Raw genomic sequence first — 14,089 nt, 5'->3', positions numbered from 1 at the left:
AAAGTAACACACTTAACACCCAACTGTATCCATGTTCATCGTCCCATGATCGAGCCGACACTTTCCTCAAGTTTGGACTTTGGACTGGAACAGCCAACTTTGTCCACGATTCAGACACGGGACCAAACTATCACTATACACACCAATCAGAAAATCGACGATACAGAATGTCTCTGATCTGGCCATGCCCATTCAACTGCCTCCATAAGTAACATCACACAACACCTGTCTTTATTGCAACCACCATTCTAACCTCAAGTTTTTCGACATCAAACAGACCGACCTTTCATTCATCAGGCACATTTTTGACACGGGGCTGCCCTATAAGTTTGAAGCTATGAATGCAATTGAATCTAATACGAATAGCTAGATACAGCGTAAATCAACACTATGTCAAACTGTTAATACCCTACAATGTTGGGGCACACAATGTGCGTCGCCTAAATATCGACAGGAAGAGCGGTCAAGAACGCCAGCGTGTAAGGAGATGTGGACTTACCGAAAGCTGCACACCAGCGTGGAAGCTTCTCGAGAACCGTCTCAACCATCGGTGTGGCCCTATTCACGTCCGTTCTTAGTTTTACCAGGAGAGGAGGGTCCTCTGCGTTAGCTTCCTTTGGAGATGCCTGTGTCGCATTGCTTGACCAGAAAAGGGTTAGCTGGAATTTTGTTGGCGCGTTCTTGCCGCCTGCAAACTGGATTGTATGCCATCCATCGACCTCGCTCTTACCACCCAGTTGAACCAACTTATCTGAATCCACTGAGTAAAATAACGAACGTAGAGGTCAATTAGATGCCAAATAACAACGATCTACTTCACCTAGATTAATCGACCTATTTAATTGTAACTCACCTTGAACAGTGAAGTCATCGATTTCCTGCATATTGATTGCGAGTGACCACCGTGTAGATGACTTGGTATCAACTGATACTACTGTTCTGCGGGCATGATCGGCAGCAGAATCGCTTTCAACATGGAGCACTGGAACTTCTGATTTGCTCCATCCAGCATTGCTCCCTTTGTAACTCCTGCAGCCATACTTCACGGTAAATGTCACAAAATCAGTTGTCATATTCCTTCCGCAAGAAAACTCTTCCCCTCTTAGGTCCATCAATTCCTGTGTCAACTTTCCAGGCATGTTCGAGAACAGGGAAACATAGGATAATGGTTCTGTGTTTCCATCATTCATTCTTGTAGTATCAACAACATGCACAACCTGAGGAAATAGTGAATCAGTTATCATTTAATAAGTAGGAGTATTCATTGCTAGTATGAGCTTTTTAATACAAATATGGGGAACATTATGACAATTTCAGGCAAACAAATTTTCAGGAACATCCCAGAAATTATTTGCTAATATAAGGTGTTTTATGCCTATGAAAATTGAAATAATAGAAATTCCGAGACAATTTAATCTGTTTCTTGATTTCTCTATTATTCCCTTGCTCAACAATTGGCATTTCTACATAGGCAATTGATACTACACGGTTAATGGCAGCGCAAGATAATTCATTGTGTTTGCGAACGTTTGAAGGACACAAAAGTCATTTCTTGCATTCCTTAATCCTAATACACAAAACTACAATAACTTATATTTCAATTGGAAGGGGTAAACATTTACTTCCAATTTTCTTTGAAGAACAGGCTCTCCTTTATGATATGCATAAGAGATTATCTTAAAAGGATACCGGGTGTTTTAAAATAAAAATTATAATTTTCAGGTTACAGAGATAGCAAATGACGACAAATTATGGAATCACATGACAACATCATATGAGTAAAAACAGTTAAACACCGGCTCAAAATATTAGGATAGCATGTGTCAAGATAAACTCATATTCCCTCCCATACACGAAAAAGTGATGTTGTGTATATTAACACGGTCTTCAAAATATAATTTTGACCACTAGTTTCTAAATCAGTGACAATTAATATGGACTGGAGGGAGTGGTATTTTGGAAGTAATTCTCGAGACCAAGTTATGCACATGATCTTCCAAGTTCCCGATCCAAATATTTATAGCAATATCGGTGGTCAAAGTTTTCATAGCAATGCTTACATTTACAGAACGAGCAATATCCTCTGTGAATGCTGGAACAATGCCACTTGATACCAGTACAAGGGCAAGACCAAAGAAAGCACACAACACAGAAAGAAGTGTTTTTTTGGCACCTGCAGAAAACATTATCTCGGATATCAGCTTATTTCGATGTGTTATGTATAAAACAGAAGGCCGCAGATGTATGTACATATTGGAGAAGTACGAAAATTGGATGCAATGATAGCTGTTGAGTACAGCAATGTTTGAGAGAGAGGGAGGGAGGGGGGCCTTCTTCTGACCAGGGAAAACCACAATCCTAACAAACCTATGATCATTCCTTGGATTATTTTAGTTTTGAAGCTGCTCGGTAATTTTGGTTTTTAGTATTTTCTTAGTGTGGGTTCGTGATCACCCTTTGGTGGCCTCTAAATTTAGCACCATTTTGGCATTACTCTAACACAGAATGACAAAGCATGATGAAAGTTTGAGGGGCAATATTTAATGATCATTCCAACACACCCCTTACAGTATATGTCCCAAATCAAAGCAAAAAAAAATTATAAACAAGAAAACAAAAATCGATAAGTCATGTAACGGAAGCAAAATGTGATGATATATCAAGCATGATATGGTTTACCTGAAATATGGACATACGAAAGAAGATACACAAACGTGAAGGACACGACTATAGCGATGGCAACAGCAACTACTACATTTCCAAGCCAGTCTGGTAGTCCACCAGGGTTCCTGCATATATAAATGTGCACCGAGGTTGAAATTAGTTTGGTTAGCATAGATTAACTGACACAATACTCTCCGTTAACAGAATTTAAGTATGAAACTAATCATGGCCCTAACTGACACAGCAAATGAGAAAATAAAGAACAAGTTTGGACGTCGCAGGATCTAGATATTTACCTATCAGCACGTACAATACTGCCAACCATCACATCTACCAAGCGAATAAACAAACCAGCAGATGACATAACTGGCACAGCCAAAGCCAGGACCAATGTAAAGACCTTAAGCTGTTTAGGTGACCTTACAGGAGTTAGTGTTGCTTCCATAAGACCATCTGCAACGAAACAACAGCCATTAATACTCAAAGTTGAATATTAACATATTAACTCTCAGATAGTCTCCCACAAAAAAAAACACAACTCCCAGATAGTCACCCCAACTTACATGCAAAAGCAGGCGAAACAAGCCAGATGAGTGCTATATAGGATGCGCCGACCTTCAAATAGGTTCCAAGTATCAAAACTATAAGCCATTGGACAAAACCAGATTTGAAAATCCACCTCTCAGCTTCCAGGCCAACAATGTAATCCATCGTGTTACCAGTTAGACCTGGCTTTGTTCTTGAATACACTTCTTGAATGTGCCTCTTCAGGAGAATAAATCCAAAACGCTGACCAATGAATGCGCCAAGCAGTGCAGGTGAACCAAATAAGCCAATAACTAACCACGGATTTCCAACAAATGGAACAGGAAAAGGACAAATATGCGGCAGGGAAAATGCCACCACAACCGGTAAGAAGATAGAAAATATCAACGTCAAAATAATGCTCAAACATGCTATTCCGAAGGACACAAGACCAGGACGTCCACCCATAAGCAGTGATGTTCCCCATATCAGGAGCGACTGAAATATTATTGAGTTGTGAAACATGGTTGCTAACCGCTGTGGATAGACCACCATGTACTTGCCCTGCAAAAGTAGTAACATACAAGTAAGAAGCTGAAACAAAAGAAAATTCAGTTGAATAAGAAATCATAGTAACTAAATCTGCATTCTTTTCCAGATACGAACAAATATCTTGTCTGTTTCCCAGGTGCACTTTGTTTTTGCAGATATAGACAAATATGTTGCATATTTTCCAGATGCCACCAATACATGCGAACACGTACTAGAATTATCTGCATATTTTCCTTGGTTATATCATGGTCTAAGTTTTCTTTTCAGGGAATCCATTGTTGATATTTATGCCAGCAAAGCCAAGCAACACCAATTATCAAAAGCACTAGAGGTTTTCGAGGAATCATATGGAACCGGGAGCACAGGAACATCTGATCCTGGCTTCAAATCTAATTTTGATGTTTAGTTTCAATCATGGTATGGTCTGACAACAGAACCATGGCACTTCAGGTGATCATGAAGTCAAAAAGGAGGGGGATGCCATGCAAAAACATTGGGTGACTCCATTGTCCATTCCATTGCTCTAAACAAACAGAATCAAAGAACGTACCATGCCATCAAAGATGGACAACTCATTTAAGAATCGGGTCATTCCTCAAAGCTATATATGACGTAAATATATTGTTAATTCTATTAGGACCAAATATGAGGCATTTATTTTCTCTTCTTTGCCCCAGTTATACCCATACCCCCTACTTAGGCCAAAAGTCACAATTCACAAAGATTTTGCTCCAAAGAATACATCTTTATTTCATAACAAATTGTTGATAATAAAGAATTCACACATCATTCATTGGCCTTACTGTCGCCTGAGATACTACATGCCCTGACAATTTTTTAAACTATAAAATTGGTTAAATTCATATGGTCCTTTATTATCTGGAAAATTAGCATATGAAGACCTACAGCGAACTTGCAAAAAAGAAAATATATCACGTGCTCTTAGCTTAACGAAAAAACAGATATTGCATGGTACATTCATAATATTTGATACCAATTTTTTTAAATCTTACATACCAGAATGTCGAAAAAAATAGCATTATTCTGCTCTGTGCTCTCTTGCTTTGCCTGGTGTGCATCTTTCATAAATTTTGGTGATGAAGCAGCATGGAGTAGGAAGGCAAGCATATTTTCTCCATTGTGCTGAAGGGATCCAGGTGTCAGGAGCTCTATTTTGTCATTCTGCACAGAAGAGAGCAATGAAATATCATGAGTCTACAGTGTTTGCCACTAAAAAAAGAGATTGAAGCTGCCATTCTGCTGATATTGATTTACACTCACAATATCAACAAAAGTTACCATTACATCTAAAGCTATCACCTCGTACTAGTTTCTGTTTGGAAGACATAGATTACAATCTCATGGCAATGAAATTATTGTAACCAAAACTCACTAGGAAAAAGATGGCTGGATAGTACATTTAAGAATTAAACAGCTCGCATTCATACTCTACGAGGCCATGGAGCAATCAGCTGGATCCTCAAGTGAAGTTCACATGTGATGTTTCCACCTTGTAACCTATCAAAAAATTACTTTTGGTTCGGAGATATGTATACTCGTTACATTCCTTTTTGCGTCAATAGGGAATGGCAGCAACATAGCTTAATCTCAAGGTAATCTCTAGCTCTTCAAACAGGTAATTATGAGCAGTAGATTCTTTCACCGAGTAGATGATATAGATATATTAGTTATCATGTTCATAACAAATACTCCCTCCGTCCCAAAATACTTGTCGGATAAATTGATAAAAATGGATGTATCTAGAACTAAAATATGTCTAGATACATCCATTCCTCCGACGAGTATTTCCGGACGGAGGGAGTACTACATACATACACGGATAAAGTCATCAAAGCAAACCTTTGTGTGATACACGGATGTCGTATCTGTATATGCAAAATCAAGGCCAGGAAGACCAGCAACCTCCTGATATATTTGGAAATCAGTAGCAGATTTTATCGCTCCAGAACGGAAAACATCCTGCAATTACAAGTTTGGGTCATGTCATATTTACAAGCTCCTACAATTGAACTACACTGATTGAGTAAAGTGACATGTCGAACTGTCTTCTATAAGTGGGTGTGAGGTGGATGAAACAATTGCCTATCTTTTTTCTTATGAAAAGGTGAATTAAATAGGACATTTTCAATTGACAGTGGGTACAAATCACTCCATGTTGCTCTTAGCTGTTTGATTCAGAGTTGCTGGAATCATGACAAAGTTTATTTGCTACTCCCTCCGTCCTATAATACAAGAGCGTTTTTTACACTAGTGTAGTGTCAAAAATGCTCACGCTCTTATATTATGGGACGGAGGGAATATTATCCAATGTGCCCTGCTTCTGGACAAAATATAAATTTACTTTTTACCCAACAATAATTTTGAACAGGAAAATCATTCAAACTTCTACAGCTGGACAATTAATGTATGCGGACAGCACCTGACAGGGTAAATGAACCTCTATCAAAAGTGAAAATTGTTCTGACTAAGACAGCTAAACTCGAGAATCAAATAAACACATACCTGTGTAGCTATTTGAGCAGATGGATACTTCGCTACAGCAGCAAAGCTCTCCAAAGCCCATTGGTGAGTACCCTGTTATGTGAACAGAAAATAGCAAGGTAAGTTGAAAATGTTCAAAATCAATGCTTTCGTGAAAATTGAGCAATGCATAACAACTAAAAAAAACTCTGATGCATCAGCGACAAGCTAAACCATGGTTTGCGTAAAATGTTCAGAAACCTTATTTACCAGCATTAGGCATCAGCAACAAACTAAAATAAAAAACAGGTTTATGATTTTTACAATTGTAAATGCAAGCATAATTTCTGAAACAAATCGTGAGCCTGACCTGAAAAAGGGTGGATTTCCCACTGATACCCATAGCTTCCAAATCAACAGCAAAACGTACTGAGTTTCTCCAGTGGTGCTGCACAATTATTAGTAAATCACATTATTGGAGCATAACGACAATGACTTATGTACCAGTTACAACATGATTTATGTGTGACATATGAAAATAGTGACCTGAGTTATAAAACTGTGGGCCCCGTCAAGACCCTCTTCTTCCCCTGTGTTGAACAGAAACAGGACACCACTCTTAAACCCATGAGCCCACTGAGCTACTCCCCGTGCCAGCTCTAGCATGACTCCTACACATGAACTGCAATCTCCGGCACCTCCCCTGAAAAAGAATACAAGTTAGAAGTATTTTTTTTCCAAAAAGTGACAATGGGGAAGAAGAAAAAAGTGAAAGTTATTGCAAGAGTTGGTCTGCTACAGTGCATGTATTTGCAATAAATAAGCGTTAGCGTGTCATTTAAAATAAGCATTAGTGTGTCAATAAGATACATCCTATTAACATTAGATATACACTTGAACAGTCTGAATACCTCCTAAATTACTTGTAAAAATCATCGTCAACAGAACTGTTCATTCAAAACATGCCTCAAAGCTATATTCTCGTTCAGCCTTCATGTCATGCTATCTTAGCAAATTTTAGATCTCGACATCTCCTGCTTATAATTAAAAGAACCATGCACGACTGAGCCCATATATTTGTCTAATCTCACCTATTCCGCATAAATTTCATTTAATCCACTCTCTACACCAACTCCTTCCTCAATTGAATAATAATGTGGTACTCAAGTTGGATTATTGCATATTACGTCTACAAAAATAAATACACAATGTACCAATTTGACCACTAAGTGTCAAAAAGGCAAGCGGAAACTCTTTGTATCTGATGTAACCAATTAACATGTTGATGATTAAGCATATTGATTACATTACATAGCAAAATTGCCTCATAAGGGAGAAGATAGAGCCTTACGTTGTGGAAACCGTGTCAATATGAGAAGAGACAAGAATCAAATTTTCTTCAGCTTCCGGTAAATACTTGGGAACAATTCTGAGGATAACATGCTTAAGGTCTGAGTACAAGAGTGTTTTTCCCTTGAAAAGTCCACCAGCTAGACGATTTGCACCAATATCTGTGTGGAACAGCTCCAGTTGAACATCAACATCCCAATGAGCTGTCTTCTTTATTTTCTCTGCTTCTGCATATACATACTATTGCATGGACATGTCAAGATGGATAGTACAACTAAAAATAGATGCTGTAGAAAAATGATAAGTTCCAACAACAATATCGCACAGTACGATTGTATCATAACACCATCCAAATAAAAAAACAGTAAAAATGAAAGATAAGACTAAGAAATAATTGGGTGTCTCCTCACTTCAACTCGTAATTCTTCTCCAGTTATTCCCCTTTCTAGTTCTATGCCCGAACACCAGACCTCAATTTTTTTGCTCAACCCCCAATTCCTCCATGGCCAGTGTGGTGTGCGCTTCTGGTGGTCAAAGCAAAGGCTGATCTCGTCTGGACTTCCGGCGAGAAGCACGGACAAGATTAGCAACTAGCAACCAGGATCAGGACGACGATTGCAAGGTGGAACGGCTGAGAGCCTGAGAGAAGTCAACGAAGGTGTTGCCTTTTGCATCTTGGTTATGGTACAGGTAAGAAGGGAGAGAAAGTGGGTTATACACGTACTCATACAATGTTGGCAAGAATTGGCATCCAATGTCTTCGCAGTGTCTGACTGCACTTTAGTGACCTGGTGTTCAAAGATTTTTTTTACCTAGACATGCATTTTCTGCGTACCATGGCTAAACGAACAATGCTCATGGTGTACAAGTTCAGTGACACACCATGCTTACCTAGATTTGCATTTTCTAAGTACCATGGTTAAACGAACTACTCGCACACTACATAAGTTCAGTGACCCACCATGCTTGCCTAGATGTGCTTTTTTCTGCAGATCGTGGCCAAACGAACAACTCACACGGTGCATAAGTTCAGTGACCCACCATGGGTTGAATACATGCAAGTTTCTAGGTGCCCTTTTAATTATTATAATAAAGAAATATGAGCTTAGTAGAAGTATTTAACCACGTGATGCAGATTTTTATCACTAAATAGAACTGTTTGGTCAAATATAAACAAGCATCCAAAATACGGCCCAAAAGTAAGTGTTCCAGCTTCCCCCAACCACATAACTGATTATTATGACTTAACAATATTTTTAACAAGAAATAAGATGCAGACTTAAAGAAGCCTCTTTCCTACTAGAGCTCTACTCATTAAACAGGACACTACAATTAGTATGGACAATTCAACACCCAACAGCTAGTACCACCTTAATAGGAAAGTGTCAGTGATCACCCATGTTTAGAACATATTAATGCATAATAACAGCAATGTTAAAATTGATCTGAAGATTGAAATTGTAAGGTAAAAACAGTAAGCAAGGTTGGGAGGACAACCTGCACAGCAAGATCAAGGGCATCTGAACCAACTGCATGAGGACCCAGGCCTGTCAAGTACTTCACATGCTTAAGGGCAGAAGCCTCTGAAAACCCCCGCTTACCAGCCTGCTCGGCACCAAGGGGCAAAGGAAGATTTGCAAACTGCATACGGTAAACAGACCAGGATCCATGAAGGAAAAGTATAAACAACCCCAGCAACAAATAAGCGCTCCTCTTATGCCTGCTGTTATCTTTATCAGAATCGACTGCTGCATCAACATTAGGCTTCTCGTGTGTTGACACAGACGAACCTCGCCCTCGAGGCATTCTGCGTGTTTAAATGTAGTGAAACGCCTGAAGAAGAATGGGAACAATTATCTACCCAGCACCATAACAAACAGTACACGATATTACCACTTGTAGCAGAAAATTAAAATACAATTAGTAAGCATTCAATTCCATATGCAGAAATTAGGTGGCATTTAACATTCGTTTTTTACGCAAAAGAGCAAGTTAAAATGGAATTCCCACAATGCAAGATGATAAATGATTTGAGTTCCAGGCTTCCAGCTACCAAAAAGAAATATTTCACATGGATCCAGGCTAAATAAAACACGGATCGGACAATCCCGGTTTTGTTCAGGATTAGAAATCAGTATGTTCCACCACTGTAAGAACTGGGTGTGTGCTAACAGCTAATCTCCCACGTTCCACATGATAAAATGCATGCACAGTCTAAGCAGTAGTAATCAGACACCACACAGAGTCTCAGGGTGTCCTAATTTTTCAGTAATGTTCTTCGCACAGTTCAAGCGACACCCCAAGGTTCACAGTTTCAGAGCAGGGATGCTCCCAACTCTCAAAAGCAAGGTAGTACAGGTCCAACTCCATAGTCGGTTGGTTACAAACGGGAAACTTGAAACCAAGAGAACGGATTGGCTATTCAAGACGACCACAACAAGTTCCTGAAACAGGAACTGAAACTCTGAGAGTCTATCGATGAGAAGTGGCCGCTTTTGGCAGGCATCCTACTACATGTTACGTTACCATAAAAGAGAGGCAAAAAATTGGTAGGTTGATTCACATTTACTGCGTCCAAGGTTCTTTTTAAGAAGCCAGTGTGTGTGGACCAGGGCAGCAGGGAACTACTACTAATACCACCATATGGCAGGAGAATTTTTCAGCCTTGAATATTTCACACAAGGGCGGCAAAAAGGGTCCCAGCTTGCAGTTCTAGACGATGCATTTACCAGAGATCATGGGAAAGCTGTGGCCTGCCTGTCAGGCCAGAGAAAAGGAGCAGCCGGCCAGCCATTAATTACCAAGAACAGATTGCAGCACCGTGTGACATCTGAAACTAATTACCCCAGCTAATGGTGGTATCAGTTCTGAAGTTTCGAGCCAATGGCGCAATTAGCCACGGAGTGCATTGGGGATTCAGACTTCCCCCTAAATCTCTGCTTCCTTTTACATATTAAACTGCTATCGACAGTAGTATTAGTTCTGTATAATTGACAGCCAAGGCCGGGCCGCTCCTTGGATAATCCTATCCTGTTTCCTATGGGGCCGAGGTCATCTGAGAGATCGTCTATGAGAACGAACAAGAAGATGGTAACCGGACCCGCAACTAACTACCATGATGGAGAGAGCTACTAGTAGAGAGGAAGATTCAGATTCGATTTACGAAGGGAAGAAACAGAACAGAATTGTATAACAGCAAGCTAGTACCAGTGCTTACTCACCAGCGGAAGAAGAATCCACGTCCGTACGGACCTCCAGGGTGGGGGACGGCGGCGTGGGGAGCGGAGGTCCTGCTTCGGCGGGGAGGCCGGCCCAGCGTGGACTGCAGTCTGGAGGGGGTGAGGCGGCAGGCCGTTAGGATTTCGGTCGCCTCTCTCTTTTTTTACGCGAGGGAGGGGAAGCAGCAGGGAGACGCCCGCGCCGCGCGGAGCGGAGATTCGGGGTTAATGATGAGGGGAAGGGAGGGAGGGAGAAGGAAGGACGGCGATCGCATCGCGTGCCTGACCCGTGGCCCGTGCTACGAGTGCTTGGACGTAGACAGACACGAGATGCTGGTCCGGTGTCGTGTTGCGCGGGGTGTATGGGCCATATGGGGCGGGACGAGGCACTGTGCGCCCTGCTGCCTCTGTGACGACGAGCCCGTCCATCGTCCGTCCCCTACTTTTCTGTTCCTCCCGTGGCGTGGAGGACCGCAAGGAGGTCAGGGTCCCCGCTGAAGCGTCCCGTGCTCATCTTTGTTGCTGGCTGGTGACACGGTTTTGTCCGTCCAGATCTCGAACTGCTTTCCCGTGATTTTAAATTTTTAAAAGTTTTTTGTTTTTATTTTTAAGTTAGAAGAAAAGCTGCTAAGTTTCCATTTTACAAAAAGAAGTCTCATGGATGAAAGTGCTCGATTAGCTAAACTAGGTCTAAAGCATCAAGACATACAGAAATCCCCAAAGGCCGAGCCAACACAACACAAATAGAAAGGCACATCGCCGAGGAGGTCGGTGTCATCATACATCGCCATCTGCGCTCACGGCCCGACGACTTCGGCTTTGCCAGAACTTCACCCAAGAGGACCATTCCGTTGTACTGATCATGACCGCCACAAGCATGTTTGACGGCCTCATCGACACCTGAGGGAGAAGAGATGTCCGATAGAGGAGCGGGCAAGTGCCACTATGGTCTCGACAGGACGACCAACCTGACTTGTCTAACGTTGCCCGCATGTCTAGAGTGCTCCAGTCGTGCAACACTGTCGGCCAACTACTGGCCACAACCTAATGCACCACCGCAAACATCTCGCCACTAGAAGCTTTCGGTCAACTGCTCAACCACATACAAGGTGCTCCTGCCCAGAGGACAAATCTCCAAAACGGTGCTTCCATCAAAGAAATGCCGCCAAGAACGCCGCCATCGCCGATCCAATAAGCGGATCTCGGTTTTCACCCGAGACAAGAACTCAAGAGCGGGATGGGTGCAAAACTCCTCGGTGAAGCCTTCAACAAGGAAGCAACATCCGCCGATGTTGCCATCACTGGCTAAGAGTGAGACTTTCGTCCGTAGAAATGCGCACCTATGCCAGATGTAGGAGAGAGCCACAAGAACTGGAGACAGATGCTCCTTCCATCCCGGCCAGAGGACAACCGGCGACTCCGCTGCTTACCAAAGAACCCAGCGCCCCGCACACATCGGGCCTAGATCGGGCCGATCATTGCCCGAGCCAGATCTGGCTGGCCCAAACCGCCACTGTGCGCTCATCCGGCAAACCTCCTCGTCGCCACCGCATCACCACATATAGCGCTAGACCGCCACCACCACTAACAACTGCGCACCAGTCCGCCACGAGCCGAGGCCTGATACATCTATAACGTATCTATGTTTTTGATTGTTTCATACTATTATATTATCAATCATGTATTCTTTATATGTAATTTTATATTATTTTGGGAACTAACCTATTAACTCAGTGCCCAATAATAGTTCCCGTTTTTGCCTATTTTATTGTTTCGCGGGAAAACATACAAAAAGAAGTCCAACTATGATGAAACTTTATGATGATTTTTTCTGGACCAGAAGAGACACTAGAAGCTTCGAAGGGGGTGCAGGAGATGTGCGAGAAAGCCACAAGCTCACACCTCCTGTGGTTGTGGGACCCTTGTAAATCTAATTGACCTAATTCCAATGCTATAAATTCCCTAAAATTCAGAAACCACCAAAGCGAGACCCGAAACAATTATTCTATCGCAACAAGCCTCTATTCTTCCGCGATCCCATCTGGAGGCCTCCGACGACACTCTGCCGGAGGGGGAATCGATCATGAAGGGCTTCTACATCAACCCTGTTGCCTCCATGATGATGCGTGAGTAGTTCCCCACAAGACATATGGGTCCATAGCAGTAGCTACACCTCTCTCTCTCTCTCTCTCTCTCTCTCTCTCTCTCTCTCTCTCTCTCTCTCTCTCTCTCTCTCTTTGTGTGTGTGTGTGTGTGTGTGTGTGTGTGTTGACCTTCAATAGAATGTTCTCTTCAAAGATTGATTCAATGTAGTTCTTTTGCATGCATTTGTTGGGATCCGATAACTTGTGGGTTTATGATCATATTATTCATTGAAACTAACCGAGTATTTTCTGAACTTTATCATTTGTGATTTCTGTTGGGGAACGTAGCAGAAATTCAAAATTTTCCTACGTGTCACCAATATCTATCTATGGAGAAACCAGCCACGAGGGGAAGGAGAGTGCATCTACATACCCTTGTAGATCGCTAAGCGGAAGCGTTCAAGAGAACGGGGTTGAAGGAGTCGTACTCTCGTTATCCAAATCACCGGAGATCCTAGTGCCGAACGGACGGCACCTCCGCGTTCAACACACGTACAGCCCGGTGACGTCGCCCATGCCTTGATCCAGCAAGGAGAGAGGGAGAGGTTGAGGAAGACTCCGTCCAGCAGCAGCACAACGGCGTGGTGGTGATGGAGGAGCGTGGCAATCCTGCAGGGCTTCGCCAAGCACCGCGGGAGAGGAGAAGGGAGAGAGGTAGGGCTGCGCCAGGGAGAGGTCAAACTCATGTGTTCGGCAGCCCCTAGACCTCAACTATATATAGGGGAAGGGGAGGGGGCTGCGCCCCCTCTAGGGTTCCCTCCCCAGGGGTGGCGGCAGCCCCCAGATCCCATCTGGGTGGCGGCCAGAGGGGGAGAGAGGGGAGGCGCACCTGGGGTGGGCCTTAGGGCCCATCTGCCCTAGGGTTTGCCCCCTCCCACTCTTCCCTACGCCTTGGGCCTTGGTGGGGGGGGGGGCGCACCAGCCCGCCTGGAGCTGGTCCCCTCCTACACTTGGCCCATGCAGCCTTCTGGGGCTGGTGGCCCCACCTGGTGGACCCCCGGGACCCTCCCGGTGGTCCCGGTACATTACCGATATCACCCGAAACTTTTCCGGTGATCAAAGCAGGACTTCCCATATATAAATCTTTACCTCCGGACCATTCCGAAACTCCTCGTGACGTCCGGGATCTCATCCGGGACTCCGAACAACATTCAG

The 14,089-nt window shown here is 42.9% G+C and overlaps 1 protein-coding gene across 1 annotated transcript; it reads right to left on the bottom strand.

The window, feature by feature from the left end:
• Positions 1–209: 209 nt before the first annotated feature.
• LOC119364981 (endoplasmic reticulum metallopeptidase 1-like) lies at positions 210–11,029 on the bottom strand. The gene is made up of 14 exons (XM_037630558.1): positions 10,794–11,029; positions 9,070–9,405; positions 7,574–7,812; positions 6,769–6,925; positions 6,593–6,670; positions 6,265–6,336; positions 5,602–5,721; positions 4,759–4,923; positions 3,228–3,753; positions 2,961–3,117; positions 2,680–2,789; positions 2,061–2,173; positions 854–1,217; positions 210–760 (listed from the first exon to the last, which is right to left on the bottom strand). Exons 2-14 carry the CDS (start codon positions 9,376–9,378, stop codon positions 441–443), a joined length of 2,730 nt encoding a protein of 909 aa, XP_037486455.1. The 5' UTR covers positions 9,379–9,405; positions 10,794–11,029; the 3' UTR covers positions 210–440.
• Between the last annotated feature and the right edge of the window lie 3,060 nt (positions 11,030–14,089).

Source organism: Triticum dicoccoides, chromosome 2B (assembly GCF_002162155.2).
Source record: "Triticum dicoccoides isolate Atlit2015 ecotype Zavitan chromosome 2B, WEW_v2.0, whole genome shotgun sequence".
NCBI classification, from domain to species: domain Eukaryota; kingdom Viridiplantae; phylum Streptophyta; class Magnoliopsida; order Poales; family Poaceae; genus Triticum; species Triticum dicoccoides.
This window is presented reverse-complemented; position numbering and strand designations above follow the sequence as displayed.

Bases quoted from the DNA above. Each gene is read 5' to 3' on its own strand.
- LOC119364981 (XM_037630558.1), bottom strand. From the start codon at position 9,378: ATGCCTCGAGGGCGAGGTTCGTCTGTGTCAACACACGAGAAGCCTAAT. The intron at 6,926-7,573 runs GTAAGGCTCTAT...ATTCTTTTTCAG, and splicing joins ATTGACACGGTTTCCACAAC to GGGAGGTGCCGGAGATTGCA. The intron at 2,174-2,679 runs GTAAACCATATC...TGTTTTCTGCAG, and splicing joins TTCGTATGTCCATATTTCAG to GTGCCAAAAAAACACTTCTT.